This window comes from Euprymna scolopes, chromosome 2, assembly GCF_053919585.1.
Source record: "Euprymna scolopes isolate OS-2025 chromosome 2, ASM5391958v1, whole genome shotgun sequence".
Taxonomy (NCBI): domain Eukaryota; kingdom Metazoa; phylum Mollusca; class Cephalopoda; order Sepiida; family Sepiolidae; genus Euprymna; species Euprymna scolopes.
In genome coordinates this window covers 179686486-179709236 of record NC_136483.1, presented here as the reverse complement: position 1 = coordinate 179709236, position 22751 = coordinate 179686486, and the positions used below count along the sequence as shown (strand labels likewise).

The 22751-nt window shown below is 35.0% G+C and overlaps 1 protein-coding gene across 6 annotated transcripts in view; it reads right to left on the bottom strand.

Moving 5' to 3' along the window:
* The window catches only part of LOC145299148 (inactive tyrosine-protein kinase transmembrane receptor ROR1-like), a 1518258-nt gene that overhangs the window by 55490 nt on the left and 1440017 nt on the right, over nt 1-22751 (bottom strand). For all 6 annotated transcript variants that reach the window (XM_080144380.1, XM_080144378.1, XM_080144381.1 and 3 more), the window contains 2 exons: nt 11338-11442; nt 2542-2719 (listed from right to left, as the gene is read on the bottom strand). In XM_080144380.1, coding sequence (XP_080000506.1) covers nt 2542-2719; nt 11338-11442 — 283 coding nt within the window. The remainder of the gene's footprint in view (nt 1-2541; nt 2720-11337; nt 11443-22751) is intronic.

Sequence of the window (22751 nt, the reverse complement as noted above, 5' to 3'; positions counted from 1 at the left end):
TGTATCTTAAAATATTTGTTCATTGTTTGGCTTTTGTTAGAGGAAAAATATTGTAGTCTTTGGCTTTGCAGAACAGGATTTAATTTTGTAATGGGGAGGGAAAAACAATAACATTGATGTATTTTAGGTCAGGAAGCCAATATCTTCAGACAGGCAGATCTGATAACACTAGTTAACACCAGATGTTCACGAGAAATGGAGTAACAATTATTGGTAGAATTAAGGATGACTTGTTTGTTTTGTTGAATTTTACGGCATATCAACCTTTTGGGTCATTTTATGGCGATTACATGGAAGGCCTTTACTTGTGGGCTAATTTTTTTTAATGCATGAAAATATGGTGTGGAGATTGATTTTTTTTTTTCAAATAGATTCTTAATATTTTTTTCTTTATCTAAACCATCTCTCGCTATTATAAAATCAGTGCAATCAATAAGGATGAGTCTAATTGTGAGTAAGGTTTAATACGATATACAATTAAAAATGACTAAAATAATTTGGTTTCCATAAATAAAAAGCTTGTAGGAAAAGTTTCAGCAAATTTATATCTTTCAAAAAATCGCTATCGCATCGCAACATCTGTAAAACATTATCGAAAGAAAATATTTTCTTCAAAAGTTTTTTTAGATTTTTACTTTACGATGTCAAAAATATTCCATTGTACATTTCCTTATAAAGCTTTCATTTGTTCTGGAACATTCTCACATTATCGCGGACAAAAAAAAAAACAAAACAAAAAAAAACATTAAAGATGATGAAAAATATATACGAAACCGAAATAATCATTCAGAAAAGTTGAGAATTTCTATTTTCATAATTTGCAGTTCAAGAAACACAACAGGTGTTGATTGTACAAAAGCAACAAAAAAAAAAAAAAAAAAGGAAAAAAAAAGACAAACTCTTGAAAAACGTTCAATAGACAATCGGAATTTTTCCTCTTTCTTTTAATGTGAAAAGAAAGAAAAAATGGCGAATTTAAAAAGAAAAAACAATTAATTTTTCCACTGACATCTTTTCGTTTTCGTAGCATTCGATTTACTTATTTTTTTTTTTAATGACTCAAGATTTGCGAACTTTAACAATCAGACGACAATGAAAACGTAATATTGTACCAGAATGGAAGGATTTAATTTGTTAGAAAATAAGAAATTTTCTTTTAAAATTACTCTATCTTTTGCATAATCTCTAGCCGTCAATACCATACGGTTTTCACGGGCTTCTGTTACTATACACATAGATTCGAAAAAGTTGTCAAAAAATAAATATATAACAAATAAATGTTGTTAAAGGTAGGATAAGTTACTTTTCTTCCTAGCGGGATAATTTTTTAGTGTTTTTATTTAATGTAACATGTTTATTGAGCTTGAAAAGCATACGATGTTTACCGATGTATTGGAAAATTTAAAATGGCGCAGAACTCTCTGCTTAACACGGTAAGTTTGAGAAAATGAGTTAAAACTAAAAAAATGTGCAAAATTATGTTAAAACCCCCCCGAATATATGTCAGCCTATGTTACGGTAACATATATTAAACGAGTTTCTAACAGTATTTTGCTTAGTTTTTTTTAGTTTAGAGCACAATTGAAGCATGATTCTTGACTTTTGCATTTTAAACTTTAATCCAAGCCATTATATATAAAAAGTAATTTTATAAAATCAACAGTAGGTTCGCTACAGTTCAATGTAGATTATAATATATTGTGAACTTAGTCACTGCGAAAGACATCAATTTTTAATTTTCTAGTGCAAACAGCTTATATATATATATATATATATATATATATATATATATATATATATATATATATAATTTGTTATTATACTTATAGGTCTCGAAGTATTTTCAGTGTGTGTATGTATATGAGCCTAAAATGCTGGGTTTTATTTTTTTATTTTGATATTTCGAGCAGTCCTTCGCTCTTTGTCAAAAACTTTAACGAAATGAATATATTAAATCAAATGGAAACCGTTGAGGAAACTGTTTTCTCGCCGATTTCATTTGATTCATTTTGTCAAGTATAGTGCTTCAATTGTGCTCTAAACATTTTTCATCGGATTATTTTAATTATCGATATTTATTGAAGGCATCACGATAGAAAACCTATCTAAGAACACTGCCAGGCACATGAAGTACCATCGTGTGAAATTTCATAAAAATCAACCTAGCCGTTTTCGAGTCGATAGGGAACGAACTTACACCCACACATGCACAAAGTTCCTGTATATAATAGTAGAGATAATAGATTAATGTGCTTTGATACAACATTAAAAAAAATAGTATGGTATTGACGACTATGATGGGATATTTTTAAATAATCACCTAAAAATAAAAATCAGCAGGAGGATAATAGTTGTTGTTTACTTTACAGCTGGAATTATTTTTCTTTATGAGTTTAAGAATAAGTGTAAATCACGTAGAAAAATTCTAATTAAAAATGATGTCTGGGAGTGAAAAGAAATAGATGCAAAAAAAAAAAAAAAGAAAAAGAAAAAAAAAGAAAAAAAAAAAAAAAAAAAAGGAAACTAAAATCTTGTGCAAACCTTGATCCATAGTTAGTTTCCCGAATTTTGTAACGCTTATCTAACGGTAATGGTAGATCATCTTTTGTCCAGTTATATTTGGGCACAGGTTTACCGGTAATTTCACATTCCATGCGGATTGTGTCACCTTTGTAGGCGACCGTGTCCTCCATCACTTCATTTACTTCGACAAAACCAGCTGAAAATAATAAACAAAATAAACACATAGTAAATAAAAAAAATATATTAATTAAAATATATCACATCAATAAGTTAAATTAACAGTTGATTTCTCTATGAGATACATAGTCTCTTAACGGATTTCATGACACTACTTCATCTGGTTTCTACTGCTTCTCTTGAGGCGGCATTCACCCAGCATCAGTTAAGCCAGCTCCTTCCAATAAATTCACTGCATCTCGCACGAAAGCTGACCAAGCCCAGCGATCAATTGCCAACGCTGGCACCACCGACAGCCAGCCTCGGTTCCAACGGCGAACACTGTAGATTGATGAACACAGAATCTGTTCAGTATCGTGTTAACCGCTCTGAGCCACGTTTTAAGCTGGCCGTTGCATCACTTCTTTCAGTCTGAGGAGGAATCGATCAATGGGTTCCCTGATGTAATCGCTTTATTGACAGCGATTCATCTGGTCTGGTGGAGTATCTAGCTAAATGCTGATACCCCAGTTGACATCATTAGTGGAAGGTGCACCAATGTTCATACGAGCCACTGTATCACCGTCTGAGGAAATTTATTTGAACTTCAAATACTATTTTGAATATTTGGTCATAGTTTACATGGAATGGGAAGTATACTCATGTCATGCAGTACTAACAGTCCATTGGAGAGAGAGAGAGAGAGAGAGAGAGAGAGAGAGAGAGAGAGAGAGAGAGAGAGCAGAGACACTGGACAGTCCATTGCAGAGAGAGAGCAGAGACACTGGACTTCAAATACTATTTTGAATATTTGGTCATAGTTTACATGGAAGGGGAAGTATACTCATGTCAGGTTGTACTGACAAACTATTGTACAGAGATCAAAGACACTGGACAGTCCATTGTAGGAGGCAAGGAGGAATAGGGAGAGAGAGAGAGAGAGAGAGAGGGTGGAAAAGAAGGGCGTAAGATGGGTAAAACTTCAAAGTTTTACCCATCTTACGTCCTTCTTTCCCACCCTTTCTCTCTCTCCCCCTCCTCCTATTTCTCCTCGCCCCCTCCTACCACCTTCCAATGTTTATTAAATCTTAAAACTTAACAGTTGTCGAATTAGAATTGAAATTCTTTTTCACTTTTTTCTTTTTTTTGTACTGCTTCTAATATTGTTTGTCCTGATCATAATAATCATTTCTGTAAAGTCTGAAGTTACTGGATCGTTGATACGATTCGGTAGCCGTATCATGTGTAACTAAACAGATAAAACGGTAATAAAAAATGTATATTTGCTCTGCAATAATATTGAGCGCTCTGTTCAGGTTTTTACTAATTACCATTTTTGCTATATATATATATATATATATATATATATATATGACTGTCTGCATATAGGATGGTCTCTACCAAACTACTCTACCAATTTTAGGTATGCAGATCGAAATTTGTTATATAGAGGACTTGAATCTGTGGAACAAATTCGATTTTGTTTTGAGCTGTTAAAAATAGCTGCTAAGGAGGTAAAAATTGCAAAAATCGGATCTTTGTAAGCGTAAGTCGCCTATAAGTATTAATTCTATGCATGCATAACTATAGATTTATTTATACCTGTAACAACGTTATGTTTAAAGTTTCTATATGCATATGAACTTAGCTCAGCCTGTAACGAATAATGCTTGAGCACTAAATGTTTTGGATTCGATTCTGGTTAATGGCACTCACGTCATTTATTTTTTCTCTTTAAATCACTACTGTATATTGGATACAATATAAGAATCCATAGAGTATTGGCTCTATAATAATATGAATTGTGCATTAACATGTTATATTTACTGGGCGGCCACTACTATATATAATAAGTAATAGAGAATTGGCTCTATGATTATAAAGACAAAATCTGCATAAATGAAAATATATTTAAGTGTATTTTACGATCGGGCAACGCTGATAACCTGCTACTAATCAAATCAGATTAATTAGTTTCTCTACAGTGCAATGTAGACTACAATATATTGTGAAATAAGTAGGTATGTAAAGCTTTCTCCCGGTGCACTGCGGTGGGTCCCCAACTAGAGCAGGCAATCGAGTTGATTGAAAAAATAGATGATTTACCCGATTTCGATGACAAAAGAAATATGGGAGTGTGAAACATTCGTTGATAATCATTCATTCCCGGACAACGTCAGGTTTCCCTTAAATGTCACTGAAAATATCTTTATTTAGTTTGCAAAACAATTATCAGGTCTTGGGTAATTAAAACGAAAAGATCTGTCGATCGTAAACATAGTCGGGAAAAGATTCTTTTCGTTTTTTTTACAATTTGTTTTTTATCCCAAGTTGTTTTTTTAAAATTGATTTTTATCGATCAAGCTTGTTATTTCGCACTTCAACTGAAAACCTCGGCCTGAGTCGCCTCATTCAATAGATTAAAAAAATATTTCTATTCCCAAATGGGATTTTTTTTTCGGTTTTCTTCTTTTTATTTTATTTGAATTTTCTCTTTGAAAACAAAAAAACGTCGGACTAACGGACTAATAGATCTGGCAACGCCACCGTTATTGTGGTATAAACTTGGGTCATAGAAGACGGAGATGAGGATGTTTAGAGCGTGATGATGAAGATGACCTGAATGATAAGAATATGAAAAAGAATTGAAGAAAGAAGAGAGAAAAACATTAAGCTGTTACAAGGAAATGCCATCTTTAAGAGGGGTCAATAAGTAAAAGAATCTGAGAGATAGCAAAAATCTCTGATTGGGCGAGCAGGGTCACGTGTTAGGAAAGAGAAGCATATTTGAAATAGTCAGAAGTTACGAGATGGTTAGTGTTTACTATAAAAGCTTGTGTGAAGCGTTTCTTCACCTGTATAGTAAGACTGGATACGGTTGTGTAGAAATTAGTGTTAAAAACGCAATTTTCCACATGTGGCTATCGTAAGGAGAAATCAAAAAATTCCATTAGAAGTTTAAGGTTAGAAATAAAACTACGTCAAGTACAAAAGTCTGAAGTGACTTATAACAATGAAGAGAGAAATGTCTTCCTCTTTTGCAGATGAGTGGATTTGGTTCTGGGGTTTGTGTATTTCGCAGCTCTGCTTTCAGTTTCCCCTCTTACGGAGAAGGCGATGGAAAGCATGCGTTAATATGTAACTTTACAATACTGTAAAGGAAAAGACCAAAATGCATTATGACACTGAGCAAGTTTTTTGTTAACCATTTTTTTCTTATATTATTACAATTACAGAGTAAAAAAACGCAAGGAAATAATTGTTTCTGTTATTATTACCACCATTGCCGAGACATCACTATCCCTTGAGCCAACACATTACAATATTGCAAAAGGAGGATTTTTGAAATAGTCAACAGTAGAGAGTTAGTTGACGTTTAGTAATAGCACTTCCAAAAGTTCCTGTGAGATTTCTGTCCACCAGAATGCCTAGAAACAGGTGTGATCACATGATATTGCTAGAAATGTATGTGCAACTAACCATTTGACCAGAAAAATTGATCAAATAAACGAATGGAGACGGATGTGCTGAATATTCACAATATTAATTTATCCTAAATTAGTTTCCAGCTATATTGGATAAAATTCAATATACCTATTCATGATGATAGATATATACACTTACCGGATCCAAAGCGCCCATGAGTGTGTGTTCAGTGTTTGAGTTTTAGTGGGTATCAGTAATTTGCATGCGTTTTAAAGGGCAAGATACAACGACAGAGAGATGGAAGAAAATCTGGTGGTAGAAGTGTGCAAACAAGAACCGAAGATGTTTGTGAAAATGAGTTCATAAGAAATTGTCCATAAAAAAAAAAATTAAAACTGATGTCAGTTTTTGGATTTACGATTTATTTTCAAGTTCATGAGAAGTTGGGAGGCAGTTGGATTTTGTTTTTTGTATTTTGTTAAGTTTGTTCTAATGTTTTCCGGACCGAAGTTTTTTTTTTTTTTTTTCGTGTTTTAGACTATCATTGACACTTTTAATGTGTGAAAAGACATAGTTGTTATTAGTGATGGAACGATTCCAATATTTTTCACGATTTCATACTTAATTCACAATTCTTTATAAATTTCTAAATATTTAACGATAAATTTTTGTGTGTTACAAATTTTCAGAATAATAAACTAATTTATGTGAATGGATAAGGGCCGAAGACATTCGTGCAAAAGATTTGATAAGAAATTGTCCAGAGGAGAAATGAAAACTTATTTCAATGCTCGAACTTACGATCTATTTTCAAATTCGATTTATTCATTAAACTTAAGCCAATTTGCCTTCATGACTTGTTCTATTGATTTTATAGTTTGTATTTTTCATTCATGCGTGGACTCCAAACACAACAACTATACATTCACGAAGAACTACCCGAAACAAGACTGTTGGTGAATAATACAGGATGTTAGAAATAAATACAACTTGATGCTCGACCTTGGAAAAAAAACAACAAAAAAACCCATTGTTTTTTATTGACTTGCTGCACTCAATAGATTAAAAACATTCGCATTCCCAAAATGTTTTTTTTTTTTTTTACAGAATTTCAGAGTAATGAACTAATTTATATAAACAGGAATTAGTTTTGACAACGCCACATGTTTTTTTTTTTTTTTTTTTTTTTTTTTTTGCAGCATTGAAATAGATAAAAAGGAATGTCCAGAATGTGGAGAAGAAGAAGAATGTGAAGATGGATAAAATCTTTTTTAGATTCTAGTTTTAACCCTTCAGAATTTTCTTAGTTGTCAGGATCTTCATCTTCAGAGGAAGCAGACCTTAAAAGAATCTGAAGAAGAAGCGGAAATATGTACAGGATGAGGATTAAAAGATAAAGAACAACATTGTTCTTCACGCACGCACGCACGCACGCACGCACGCAAGGTCATACCGACATAATTCATATGATTACATCCCCCAAATCAGCATCTTCAGATTAAGTGGTTAACAACATGGACTCCCAATCTGGTGCGTCAAGTTCGAAACTAGTCTATTCCATAGAAATTTTTTAATTTACTGATGTTGGCAACCTTCACGTGGTTCCTTCCATAAGTACCTGATATCTTTCTAAAAATAATTCTAACTAGAAAGATATCGGAGAATTGAATGTCAACAATAGAATCATCTAATTCATAATAAATGAATGAAACGAGTGCTCAGCATCAGCAAACTACAGTATGTCATGCAACACATGCACGGAATAGCGTGGCGACTTGGAAGCTTTTAATAACAGAAGTTGACAGTCCCTATTTACTTGCTTCTATTGTGAAAATCTAGCTCCCCAAAAACGGTGTTCTGGATTAGGATAAAAAAATAATGATTATGTGTTTTTTGTTTGTATTTATTTTTTCCAAGTTAAACGAAATATGGTGGACGCCTGGTGAGATGATGATGCCAACCTTCTGTCTCGTGAGACAATGGGCTTCTGTATCTAGTTTGGTGCCCTGCAGCATCTGCTGTAGCTAAACAGTCGAAGTTGGAGTTGCTTTTCCAGATGCAGGCCTGGTCAGATGACAAGTGGACCTATATTTGCCCAATTACCAGGGTCCCCCGCTTGGCATTGCTATGCCCGATGAAAAGGCAAACCAATATGGTCAGAACCAGCACAGCTGCAGGAGTTGCTGGGAATGACTCACCATCTGCCTAATGGGATTCCAAACAGGATTTTTGCCACTATAATCTTTCCCAAAGAATCCACAAGGCAGTTTTGCTATTTGTCTGTAGCTGATGAAAATTTGAAAAGATTTCCAATTTTGACGAAAATAATGGAGATCCTCATCGTAGTTGTATCAAAATGTGAGTTTTCGTATATTAGAACAATGCTCACTACAAAAAACTGAAAGATTTTGTGTTTAATCACTTAATGTTTTCTATATCACTGTCTATTCTTTGTCTAAGCAAACTTGCGTTTCATATTACTTAGCAGGATTTGATTCAGCAATGGATTTGATTCAGCAATAGATTTGATTCAGCAATAAATTATTGATGGCGAGTGACCAAAAAATGTGTTTCAAACTAGGTTGTTTGGCATAATGTATGCAAGTTTTTTTTTTTTTTAGTTTTCACCTTATTTCTCTTTGTTTGTCTGTTGTACTGTTTTCCTTGGAAACTACTGGGCCGATCTAGCTGAAATTTCGTATGGACCTCTATAAGATGCAGCAAACTAAATATTATGGCATCCTCTCCATGCACAGTTAGGGATTAGTAGGAATTAAATACCACAATACCAAATTTTCTCTAGAATTTTTCCCAGAAACTGGTGAGACGATCTGGCTAAAATTTTGCATGGACCTTTCTTATGATAAGGTGATGTGAACTAAGTGTTATGGTATCCGTCGGATTCACAGCTAGGGATTAATAGGAATTAATCTCTACAATACCACATTTACTCTAATAGTCTGGCATAAAGCAATCATTCTAAGTCAATAGGCTATAACTTTTGCTCGTTACAAACGGGCTAAAGTCTAAAATTTATACATTATACTTAAAAAAAAAGTTTGCTTTCAATTTTAGAGACAATGGATACTCTATGTAACGGTCCTTTGGCAGAGAATCTATGTTGTAAAGGGTTGCACAATCTCTAACTGCACGTCTCTTAAATATTGTTTGAATCAAGTGGCAAAGAAAAAGTTCAAGACGATTGAAAACAATGCCAGGATAAGCAGAGGAAAACCTGATGTTAATTCAAAGGATTTTTTCTCTTTCTTAGACTTGTTGAACAACCAAAGCTTGAGAATCGAGTCTACCCTATTATTTAATCCATAGCTCAAGCATAGAGTCAAGATATATGGATTAATATCTTTCCCAAGAGTATTAGTGATAATAAGTAGTAGAACTAGTGATCGGCCAAACTCGAACCTCTGTCCCATCACCGAAATGTTGCATCTTTGTATCTGTTTTAAAAGTACTTTAATGGTAAGTGCTTAGACGAACACAAAGCACTAGTACCCCCTCGACAAACTTGACAAGCAGCAAAATCCCACCACCTACACTGTAGAGATCCCTAAATGCTGTAAAGCCTTCTAACTAAAATAGTTTCTTCCCTCGAATTGCTAGACTTTGGAATTCCCTCCCAGGACCGTGTTTCCTGACTATACTGACATGCAGAAGTTCAAGTATGATTAGAACAACTATCTCGTTGTTCAACTCCCTACATAATGTCCCTGCAAATCTGGTCCCAAATAATAACCCCTTATGACTTAGAGGCACTGTGCACCCCCCAAAAAAAACCTATAATAACTATATGGAAATGTCATTGTAAAATCTATATCTTTACAAATTTATTCTATTTTTACGCAAGTAAAATTTATTAAACTTCATTTTGCCTTCTATGGATGACTTTAGTTATCATTTAGTCTTTATCTAAAACAAACATTTTCTGAATCTAATTACAGTATAAAACACCATCTCTAGAAACCTGCCACTTGCTGAGTTTATTTTGACCAACACATTCTGGATTCGTCTATATACACGAACTTTTAAATCATCTATACTTTTAATCTTGATGTCTGTAAATAAACCTAAAATCTCTATCATCCACTCTATTACAGTGAAGTCTTCGATGGGTTTAGTATGCAGCTCGTCACGTGAAAGGAGAGCAACTTTGCAATGTAATCCTCTTTATCTCTCTACCTGGATGGTGCAAACGTGGTGGTGAACTACTGGGGGACCTAGACAACAACAATTAAAAAGGATTTAGTTGAGAACTAGGAATAACAGGTGATCGGACTTCAACGGTGAAATCACAATTGGATAGCCATCTCGTGCGACCTTTGTCATGGGCTGCCATGAATCTGGTTGCATAGCCAAGATTCGAATTTAGTCTAGCCTATCCTGTTATTTCATCCAAATCTGAAGGGAAGATATATGGATTAAGACCTTTCCAAAGATTATTAGTGAAATTAAATAGTAGGCTTGGTGATACTCGAACCTCACACAATCCGTATGTGTAACACTTTTTTTTTTAGAAGGGAGTCACCACTTATCAAGGCTTGGAGGCTACTTGAAAATAAGGGTTGATGAGGATAAAGGGGTCACCAGGACAACAGTGTAGACATCCTTAATGGTGTAAATTGGATACAATTTGATTATTAAAGAGGACGGCTTAATAAGAACTTGTTTACATTGGACTTGAAGTCAACCATATTAACCATAGTTATAATAATTATAATATTTCGATTGCTATGAAGAATAAGATTCTACCTGAGAATTCATCATTCAACCTCCTTGGCTTAAAATTCTCAGGTAGGATTATTTTGAAGAAATGGGTAGAAGACATTGCCAAGACTGCTGGAAAGAAAGTTGGCTCCCTCTACTCTGTTAGAAAATATTCTGACCTGATTGTATCCTAGATCTTTACAAACCCACCATTCGTTGATGCCTGGAATATTTTTCCACATCAGAGCTAGTGCATTAACCACCTCCCTCTCTCTCTCTCTCGGACAGGGTCCAAGAAAGACCAGTATGGAGAAGTTGGCATGATTCGAGATGTAATGATGGGCAAAGAAGAAACTGGCTTAACTCGATCAGTGTAAACGTCGTTACTACTATTACTACAACAACAACAAATAAATGTACATATTTAAACGTGTACGAATTGCGTTAGTAATGTATTTACTGTACGTGACGTTTCCACTGAAAATGAGAAAAAAAAATTCTTTGTTTTCTTACCACAATTGCGAATATCGCAAATTTCCTTCCTGACTTGTGGGTTCGTTGTGAAGCACCAGGGACGATCCTCTTCATTGTCAGGGTTACGGCAAAAGTTATGGTCACCTAGAGAAGAAAGAGAAAAAACAATAAATATACAACAACTATAATAACAGTTAATCAACGTTTGTTTCCCTAAGTTTTATTTTGCACTATACAGATTAATAACGCAAAATAGATGCAAAAATATGATTTAGTTCTGGGATTGAGTTATGTTTGGAAATAAACATGTTTTAATTGTTCTAATCAGCCATAATTTATAATTAACTTGAGTAGAGAATCTTTGGGTTATTTTTGGCAGACCCGTAACTCTCTCCTTATTTCGTCCTTTTGATTTCGATGTTTCTGATAAAGGGGGAAGAATTACTGTTTCATGGGTCGGAATCTATCCATCCAACACTTATTATTAGGTTTTGACTTAATGTAGTAGTTTTAACTTACAGCAAGTGGTTTCATGCATTGTATGGAGCATTCACCACAAAATGTTTCATTTCTTATGTTTTCTACATAGCATAGCATTTAGGAACGAAAATGTTCTAGCTGACACGCACAACCACACACACGTGTCCATAAACTCATGTAACAATACCACCGCTTTGTAAATCTCAAACCTGTATACATTTAAACCAACTTTATGTTTAACTAGCGGGGGTACCTGGCATTGCCCGGTTGTTTGGAGGTGTGTGTAAAGGAGGGGGGGGGTTAAACTAAAGAATAAGCGAAGTAATAGCCCTGTTTAAATAATAATAATAAAAAACGATGCTAAACTTCTTGAAAAAATCGCCCCCCCCCAAGAAAAACAGCGAACAAACGTAAAACTTCTATAAAAAAGAAATCGGAAAAACACAAAGCATAAATAAGGGGGAAAAATGATGGACGTGGTCGGGGGGAGGGGAACCCAGCGAAAAGCGAAAAAACAAAAAACAAAAAAACAATGGCATAAATGACCCTTCGATTTGGTTAAGCAAAATTCTATTCCAGTTTTTCTAAGCAACTACGGAATAAAGAAAACCCAAACCGGTGTTCTTTCGTAACTGTCCCTTGTGAACGATCCAACAACGGTGTTAAGTGGTGGCGGTGGAAGGAGGAATTTATTAGAGAGAAAAGATTTTACCACTTCCATAGATTTTAACCGATTTTGACAGTGAATTCCCAGAAGAAAGAATATAGGAATCTACAATAATCGAGGAAGTGGAAAGGTAATAGGCCTAAAACACGCCTCAGATATTTTGCTGCAGTTTGTGCATATTACACGTGCATGAAATGTTTTGATTTTTAATCCTATTAAGGTCAAAATCAGAGGGGAAATGAGTTCATTATATATATATATATATATATATATATATATATATATATATATATATATATATACTAGCATTTCAGCCCGGCGTTTCCCGGGTATTTGGAGGTGTATGTTGAGCACAACAAAAAAAAAGCGGTCAATTTTTTTTAACATTGACTCCTATTATGACTCCTTGACATTTATTGTTTTGGGTTCAAATCAAGTTATTAAGTTAGATCCATGTCCAAGGAACCTATACCTAAAATTTCAAATGTTTAGACCCAAAATTGGCGGAGGGGTTTGGTAGAGTTCTCAAAGGTCAAATCGTTGAACTTTGACTCCTTAGCAGCCAAATTCCTGTCCGAAAACGGATTACAAAGATTTTCCTAAATCTCAGTACTCTGTATATCAAGTTTCGAGTCCGTAGACTGACAAATGACAGAGTTATTGCGAAGAAAAATGCACACTGACACGTCCACTTTTATAGATATATAGATAATCAGTCTAATATTTCTGGAATTATAAAGTCAGCAACCATGCAAATATGCATACATAATGTTCTTTATTATGCAGTCTACAAAATAATCGCCCCATGCGAACGTAAATATTTTATACTATTAATGCATAAAACAGCAGCAACAGCCAACTATGAGTTATTTATTTTACTTCTTTCTCATAGAATGCATACATAATGATGTTTGAACACACACACACACACATATATATATATATATATATATATATATATATATATATATGCGCGCTCGCGCGTGTGTGTATCTTTAAAACTCTACTCGAATGCGAGCATGCGAAGAATTTCACATTTTAACAAATCATTTAATATATTCACTTTTAGCTATAAGAAAAAAAAATCTGTCTTTTAAGGATTGGTATATGATTTACTCATATTTCTGGGAGCAGCCCTGTGCGTCGGACAATAAATCTTAATTTAGAAATTCTATATCATCGAGGAATTGAAAATAAATTAGACGTTTTATTCATTTATTTTTTTTCGGTTTATTATATTTTGCTTCACAACTCAGAATTTGACAGACGTAGTAATTCCACGCCTTGCTGCACATTATATTTCTATGCTGCGCACATCTACAAGGGAAGAGGGTAGGAGTTCGATTCTGGGTGGAGAATAAAAAGAAATTAAAATACAATGCAGGAAAGAAATGCGTCATTATCTAAAAGACAAAAGGAAAAATAAAATTACTTTTATGGGGCGCTCTGTGATAGACATTCACTACTTGACAATGATTGGTTTTAAATCCTATTTTTTTATTAAAAAAAATTCAAATAACTTTTATAACGTCTTACTGTCGACTGAGAAATGCCAAGTCTGTTCATGCGTGCAGGAAAAAGGTTTCTGTTTAATTTGTCATTATGCAACGAGTATGTATGTTTGTATGTATGCCTAAAACTTTCGACAGAGGCGACGAATTTTCACGAGATCGGTATCGTTTTGAAGCTCGACCCTTCGGATGACAAATATCGGAAAATTGGCTAAAAACATGAATTCCTTCGCGCTCAGGGAGGGGTCGGTTTTTCGCCGATATTTTCGAAAGTCATCCCCTCTTTTCGATTGTCTAGCCTTAATTTAAACTTTCACCACTTCCGGTTTTCCGATAGCAAAGACGTCATGTTTTTTTCACATTCTTTACCTCGTTCGTGGTACGGGTTCGAGTCTGCCTGTCTACTACAACTTTTTTTTCTTTTGCTCAACACAAACCTCCAAACACCTGGGCAACGCCGGGCACCCAGGCTAGTTTTATGAAAATTCTTCCAGACAAAGCATAAAGCTACTAGATGTAAAAAATGGCTAAAAATACAACTTTAAATAACATTGAGTATCAACACAATCTCTATATTATTAATTTTAAATAATATAATAGATTTAAAACAATTTCTACGGAATTTTCTCATTTTACAATTGTTATAAGGGGAAATAAATGGAAATAACTCTAAAAGAATAAAGTTATTTCCCCCTGTGCAGACCATGAGAGAGAATAAGTAAGATGGCGAATTGTAAAGTTATTATTTTTTCTATTAAATTTTCATGCTCATATGAAGTGTTCTTGCTAATTCTTATAACTAGCAACAAATTACATCATTCTCACGAACACAAGAATAATAATATATAATATGCACATTTGAAAGTCGAACACATGTCTGATGAAGGGTTATTTTCCGAAATAAAACAATACGAACCCTCCAGTTGACTATATTAACGGAAACAAGTAGTAGCGTTCGTGTTTGTCTGCGTGTATAACTGTCCCGTTTAAGAAATATATAAATCCGTTATAGGATATTTCTATCAAATGGGGATTACACATTCAATTTTATGCGTGATATATATATATATATATATATATATATATATATAGTATTTTTCAAATGTAATCTGCACTGAATGAGTAACCTCATTTGCATATTACATTAAAGAATATCTATTTTAATAATTAGCTCGATCTTATTTGCTATAATTGTTTTAATTGAACGATTTAGAAATATTATTTAATATTTATTTTAGTTTTTTTAAATTCAATTAATATTTGATTTAATTTATTTTCAATTATTAATATCTGACAACAATTGTGTTTAAAACCGGAAGTCTCTATGAGAGTTATTTCCCTTTAAGCTAATATAAGAAAACTTATGCAGCGTTATTCGAGGTGGAATCTTTGATAGAGCAAGTATGTTAAAAGTCAGCGTTGCCCGGTAAGAGTAACATTATTTTCTTTTGTTATACTATTTTTTCCAAGATAATCTACTCGGAATTGCCCGGGATTTAAAAAAATCGTAACCACTTAAAACTATGAATTTCTTTCCTTCTTTTTTTTAAGAAGGGTATTTACAATAAAATGTCATTGTGTTTTGCTATACAATTTTACACAAAAAAATCTACGCGGCGTTACTGGATGTCCTATCTTCAATAGAGCGAGTATGTTAAAAGGCCGCGTTGCCCAGGAAAAGTAAAAATTATATATTTTGTTAGGAATTGCTCGAGATAAAAATTGATATAGCAGGTGTATTCAAACACAACTTTATCTTTCTTTTTTTATATAGCCTGGGCAACGCCGGGTAGCCCTGCTAGTATATGCGGAAATTCTGAGTTAAACTATATAGAATTTTGGAATTGTCTTATAGAATATTAATATTATTTATTTGAACTTTATTTTTACAGTATTGTACAATCTGTAATCCAACGGCATTTCAGTATTTCATTTATATCGCATGCACAAACACACAAACACGCACACACACATATATTAGTGATGAAACGATTCCAATATTTTTCCCAATTCCGATACAATTACCGATTCCGATTCTATTTACCTGTCGAATACACACACACACACACATATATTAGTGATGAGACGATTCCAATATTTTTCTCGATTCCGATTCTATCTACCTGTCGAATACACACACACACAGACGCGCACACACACACACATTAATGAATGTGAATTTGCATAGCTTATTTCACTATCATGTCTTAATTCACTTCAGTTTGTGACTATCGTTTACAACTTTGCATTGTATTGCCTTCTATAAATTTACATGTCCTTAATATACGGCTTCAAGGTAAAATCTAGCAAACTGTAAGTATTAAATGGATAGATTCCAGCCCAGAAACAGTAATTCTTCTTCCTTTGTCAGAAACATTAGCTCTTTGAATATGAGGACTAAAAAACAAATTGCAGTCTTCATCAAAGTCGGCGATAAGGACTGTGCCATCTGCATGTCTCAGGTTGTTGATGTTGTGACCATCTATGATAATGTCCTCATAATTCTCAATATTTCGTAGAATTATTTCACTATATACATTAAATATATCAGGTGAGAAATCGCAGGTGAGACCCTACTTAAACAAATACTTCAGCTAGTCATTTTGAACTTGGGATATCCGGTAAACACGTTCTGATAAATGAATTTCATGATTTAGCAATATGTCTGCGAGTGGTTGTCGTTTCATTTGATGTTGGTTGGCAGCAGAATCTGAGGAATGAGTTGGCTGGAATATCGACAAAGCGACGTCTCGATATGCGCTTTGAAATCGCAAGAAAAATTAATTTGCCATCCTTCTTGTTTCATGAGCGTCATGTTATTTACATGATATATGCGCTTCGAAATGTTTTCTTCATGTTCATGATTTTTCGACCGCATTGAAAATCGACCTTATGCTCTGGAAATGGGACAGGTAAGCAGGAACTCATTTCTAGTAAAATATTTACCGGAATTAAATTCTGGAAATATTAGGTCGGTGCAAAAGTTTTTGATGATTTTAAAATTTCATCTTCAAAAAAAAAAAAAAAAAACTGTTTAAAAAGTACCTTAATTCATAACAATAACGACCTTTGCTATAACTTGATTCCATCTGTCAACGATGTCTCGCTTGTAAAATCTTCTAAGTTCTGACATGAAATATGAACCTAACTCATGTTCAATCTCCTTTCATGATGCTAATGCAAGGTCATTTAAATAATTGATAATCCGAACGAGCTAGGTCAGGAGAATACACAGGATGACACAAAATTTCTCAACTAATTTTTCCTAGATTTTTGGTCAGTAGAACGAGCATTATCATGATGGGAGATTATTCCGTTGCTTTTAACATAAAAAGGTCGATTTCGGGTCAACACGGGTGAGAATATTGCAGAAAACTATGATTGATGATTCAATAATCCGAAAGAAAAAGTTATAAATTACTTACTAGGCATAAAATACATCACAATAATTTAAAATACCTGTTCTAAAAACAATAAAATCTTTTGCATTGACTTTATTATATATATATATATATATATATATATATATATATATATATATATATATATATATGCTTATCATTTTGTAAATAATGGCGTTAATATTTTTCACACAGAACTAAGAAAGGTAAGATTAATAGTTTAAATAAACAGCCTCTTTTCATAGTCTTAGCAAATCGAAACTAGTTTGAAAAGCTGTAAAATGCTTCTTAAAAAAAATATAATTGCGCCAACGAATCCAACGCAATCGAACCGAAGGTTTTAGTTTAATCTGAACGTGACATTCTTGGTGACAGTTGCCTTTTTCTTTTGATTCATTTCTTTCTGTTTTATCAAATTTATTTGGCATAATACGCGATGAATATGTCTTGCTGTTGGAGGACGCGGTCGGGGATAACTGAAACGGATTCATTTGTCATTATGCGAAACAAACATAATCCCTATTTTGGTTCTTTTGTAAGAAATGTCTATTCAATCTGCGCTACTATCGCGTAAAGTATATATATCTTCAAAGACTCTGCATTATCATTGAGATTTTTTGGACTAGTGTTTTAAACTTGAGTGTTGTTTTCACAACGTTTCGGTCGATATATTTTAGCGAGTACTTTATCTTTGCGAACCGTGGCGTAACAGATAAAGTACTAAGTAACACTTTTCAGAAGGTCAAAGGTTCAATCATCAGTCAAGGCGATATAAAGACTACAATTGGGAATTAAAACTTCTACCCGGCCATGGCTGACAGGGTGAGAGCATGCTACCCCCGGGAATTAAATAAAGTTCGAAGCCCCATGCAGATCCCAGAGTTCGACAGAAATTTTCTGAGTTAAACAAGATACATTTGAGGAAGGCCGAAAATTACATCAGCCGAAACTTTGTAAAAATAACACTCAAGATGAAAACAGTAGTCAAAATAATCCAAATGGTACAACTCATCAACCGTCATAAAAAATCAGGAACATAATTTCACAGACACTATCATTAATGTTTGATTTTGAAGTAGCTTTCTGTTTGTTGTGTTGCGGTTAAATGAAATACTATTTCAAACGTTTGGCAGGGCTCAGAAGATATACAGACAGCGCATCTGATAAGGGAGCTTGGACACCAAAATATCCACATTATAATCAGTCCAGTACTCCCACGTTTAGAATAATCGCTCCGTTTTTCCGAAGTTTGATAGAATCACACACTTACGACCAAGTTCGAAACAATCGCTCTGTCACAGCCAAATTCCGAAACGATCGCGCTGTTACAGCCAAGTTCCGAAACGATTACTCTGTCATAGCGCAGTTCTGAAACGATCGTTCTGTCACAGCCAAGTTCTGAAACGATCGTGCTGTCACAGCCAAGTTCTGAAACGATCGTGCTGTCACAGCCAAGTTCTGAAACGATCGTGCTGTCACAGCCAAGTTCTGAAACGATCGTGCTGTCACAGCCAAGTTCTGAAACGATCGTGCTGTCACAGCCAAGTTCTGAAACGATCGTGCTGTCACAGCCAAGTTCTGAAACGATCGTGCTGTCACAGCCAAGTTCTGAAACGATCGTGCTGTCACAGCCAAGTTCTGAAACGATCGTGCTGTCACAGCCAAGTTCTGAAACGATCGTTCTGTCTCAGCCAAGTTCTGCAACGATCGTTCTGTCACAGCCAAGTTCTGCAACGATCGTTCTGTCACAGCCAAGTTCTGCAACGATCGCTCTGTCACAGCCAAGTTCTGCAACGATCGCTCTGTCACAGCCAAGTTCTGAAACGATCGCTCTGTCACAGCCAAGTTCTGAAACGATCGCTCTGTCACAGCCAAGTTCTGAAACGATCGCTCTGTCACAGCCAAGTTCTGAAACGATCGCTCTGTCACAGCCAAGTTCTGAAACGATCGCTCTGTCAAAGCCAAGTTCTGAAACGATCGTTCTGTCACAGCCAAGTTCTGAAACGATCGCTCTGTCAAAGCCAAGTTCTGAAACGATCGCTCTGTCAAAGTTCGAAATCCTATTATAAACACACCATTTAAATCTCGAGTGCGATAGACCGACCGACCGACCGACCGACCGACCGACAAAGCCGTGCATCACTAACCAATTGAAAAACAAAAATAAAACGGAAAGCAACGAATGAAGAATTCTTTGTCCTTTGATGAAAAAACAAAACACATAAAAAAATGGCGACCGGGCCGAAACAATTCAATAAATGAACAACTGTCTTCTTCTGACAGCTCAGTAAATTCGAATTTAGATGGATCTTCGTCTTAGCGTAAGGGAAGCGAGAGAAGTTCTCATACGAGGGAGCACTGAAAACGAAGGGTCGAATAAGGAAATATATAGGAAGACATATATCTTTAAGTGTGAAAGTACGGGAAGAATGGATGGGTTGAGTTCTAATTTAGTAGGAAGCGGTTGAATCAGAGGGTTATTGACGGAGAGAGAGAGAGAGAGAGAGAGAGAGAGAGAGGGAGGGAGAAAGGAAGAGGGGGAGTAAATACGCTTGCCGTAAAGAGTACACGTTACGGAAAGCAAGGGAAGAGCGGGAGGATATTGGTAAACCGATCCAGAAATAGAGAAAAAAGCGTGGCGGGAAATTCGAGGAAGGCCGAGTGAAGGAGGGGGGGACGAGCGAAAATATATGTAAGAATGAAAATGAATGAAGATGGGTATACACGTTCGGCTGCGTTGGGGATGGAGATTGAAAATGAGGGTGGGTTGGAATTAGGTAATGAGATTCATAAGATTGGAATGAAAAATAAGGAACACTCGGGGACGGGGAAATTAAGAGGCCGTTTGGTACATTGCAACTTCATCGGTTATGTGGTGCAGGCAACGTATCGAGAGATAATATAGTGTCGCTAGTAAAAATATAAGATAGGTATGTGGGAGGTTTTTAGATCCTTGTTACGTATTTCTTTTTTTATCATTATATATATGGCGCAATTACGTTGACACACCGGTTCTCGTCAGATCACCGAAGTTAAGCAACCTTGAGCCTGGCCAGTACCAGACGGGTGACTATTTGGAAAGGCAATTTTTGTATCTATTATATTAAGTACAGCAGTATCTGTGTGTCCAGGTAAAATATTTGAAACTACAAAATAAATAACTACAAATTTGGCATTGACTTGATCGGCAACACCTGGAAGATAATATCCAAAATACTAATAAAAATATTCCTTCCTTGAGAGTTAAATGCATCAGGTTACATCATGGAGGTTATCTTCTTCTTCTGTATATATTTTTTTATTATTTAATAAAACGATGTCGATGATTCTCGTCTAGTAAAAAACAGTTTTGCAAACGTATAACATTAATATGGTCAAACTACTAGCTAATATCTTATGTAGGTTTTGCGCATATGACAAGTCGCTTTCATATCTTTATCATACATTCTTATAATAATTCCTAGCAGAGATCTTTATCATACATTCTTATAATAATTCCTAGCAGAGTTACTAATCAAGAGAAGCCATTTAACTGTGGTAGCACAATATTTACTCAGTGATTAATATCTCCTTCCTTTCCCCCAACGACACCGGGGATATTTTGTCTTTTTAAGATTTGAAACATTTATTTTACACCAGCGTCATCAGTGTCAAGTTTTTATTCCCATAAATTTCCTATTAATTCTTTCTATCACAATGCTTGAGATAAAGATCCCTCCCCTTCATAAGTCCAGGTCAATTCCAATGACTGTTCGAATACGTTTATCGGATTAAGGTAATATCGGAATAAGGGAATTTCGAACACCTCTCACGAACTTATCAAAATATCGTCATCAAACAACAACAATCGAATAATTTGAACATAAGATCGGCTTTTTTTTTTTCAAAATAAAACTGAACGTCACTTAAGATTAGTTTATATTTCAAGTTAAACAGAAAAGTCTGGTTACAATTTTGTGAAAATCATTTCAAAACAGATGAAAAAGGAGGGAGATGCATATACAGCACTTAAACTTAATCAGATCTACTTTTCTAAAACTGACCCTACGTACGCAGTGTCGGTTTCAAGTATTTTATCCTAACAAAACATTCTTATTCTAATTTTAAATACTTTTAATTCGACCTTTTTTTACAGATAAATCCACAATTAAAACAAACAAACACAAAATTAGTCAAAAAACATCTGCTTACGCGCTGCACGTTTTAAAACTGTATTTTCACCTGACAATTTGATAAAACGATATCGTAACAGTCGTCGTTGTCACTCATCACTTCACAAATTGGTACTTATGAAGAATACGGACAGTGCTCAAATAATAACAACTGCTTTTTGTAACTATTATGGACTTTCAACTAATATTTTCATTCCAAAATAAAAGCGTATAAGTTACATTTAAGTTGAATAGCACTCTTCCTATTCTGCACAAGTACAAAATCATATCTACAACGTCACAGTAAATCACGATTGCATAGAGATAAGAATAAGGTACGCCTTGTTTTGATCAGAGTTGGAACAAAGCACGACATTAGGCATAGTCGTCTTTGAGTGATGATTACGGCTAGTGAACAATAATTGTTAAGACAGACAGTACCCACTAGTAACCGCGGGTAAACCACCTCAAAATATCAGTACCTGCCAGTGCGATGAGATGACAGTAGCCAACTTAAAAGGGCAATGACCACCATGATGACGGTGCCCGCCACTCGAAGACAATGCCCCAAAATTTAAAACGGGCGATTTATTGGTCCGTTTTCGCCAGTGTCTACCCTTTTCCAGAAGTGACAGTAAGCACTTGATGACTCTTAATCAGTCGTAATCGCCAGTGACCTACAGTGCTTACCACTGGATGACAGTACCATACAATGGATGATAGTGCATGAATATTGAAGGCAGGCTATTTCATTTCAGAGCATTCAAATGAGGTTCGACATTGGTAATGAACGATAGTGGTTAACAATGACCAAACACAAGTAACCGCCTAAATACATCAATGACAAACAGGCGATTTCATTTCGAGAAGCTACAATAACCGTTGGAAATGCAGCCTTTGTCAACCAGTAAATGCAAGTAACCACCCCAAAACATCACTAATTGCCAGTGATCATTGGCTGTCACTGGATGTCGACACAGGCATCCAATGACAGCCAATGACAAACAATGCAATGTAAAAGACAGACGATTTCAGTTAGGTACAATCTAATGAAGGCCGACACTGGTCATGGCCACTAGTGACTGCAAGTTGCAAAGGCACCCAATGCCTACCAGTACACACAAATAATCGCCAAAACCAACTAATCGCCAGTAATGACAATAAAAGCCAGTGGCTTCCGCTAGCTACCACTACCAGATAATGCCAGACGGTAGAAGGCAGATCGTTATATTTTGGCCACGGC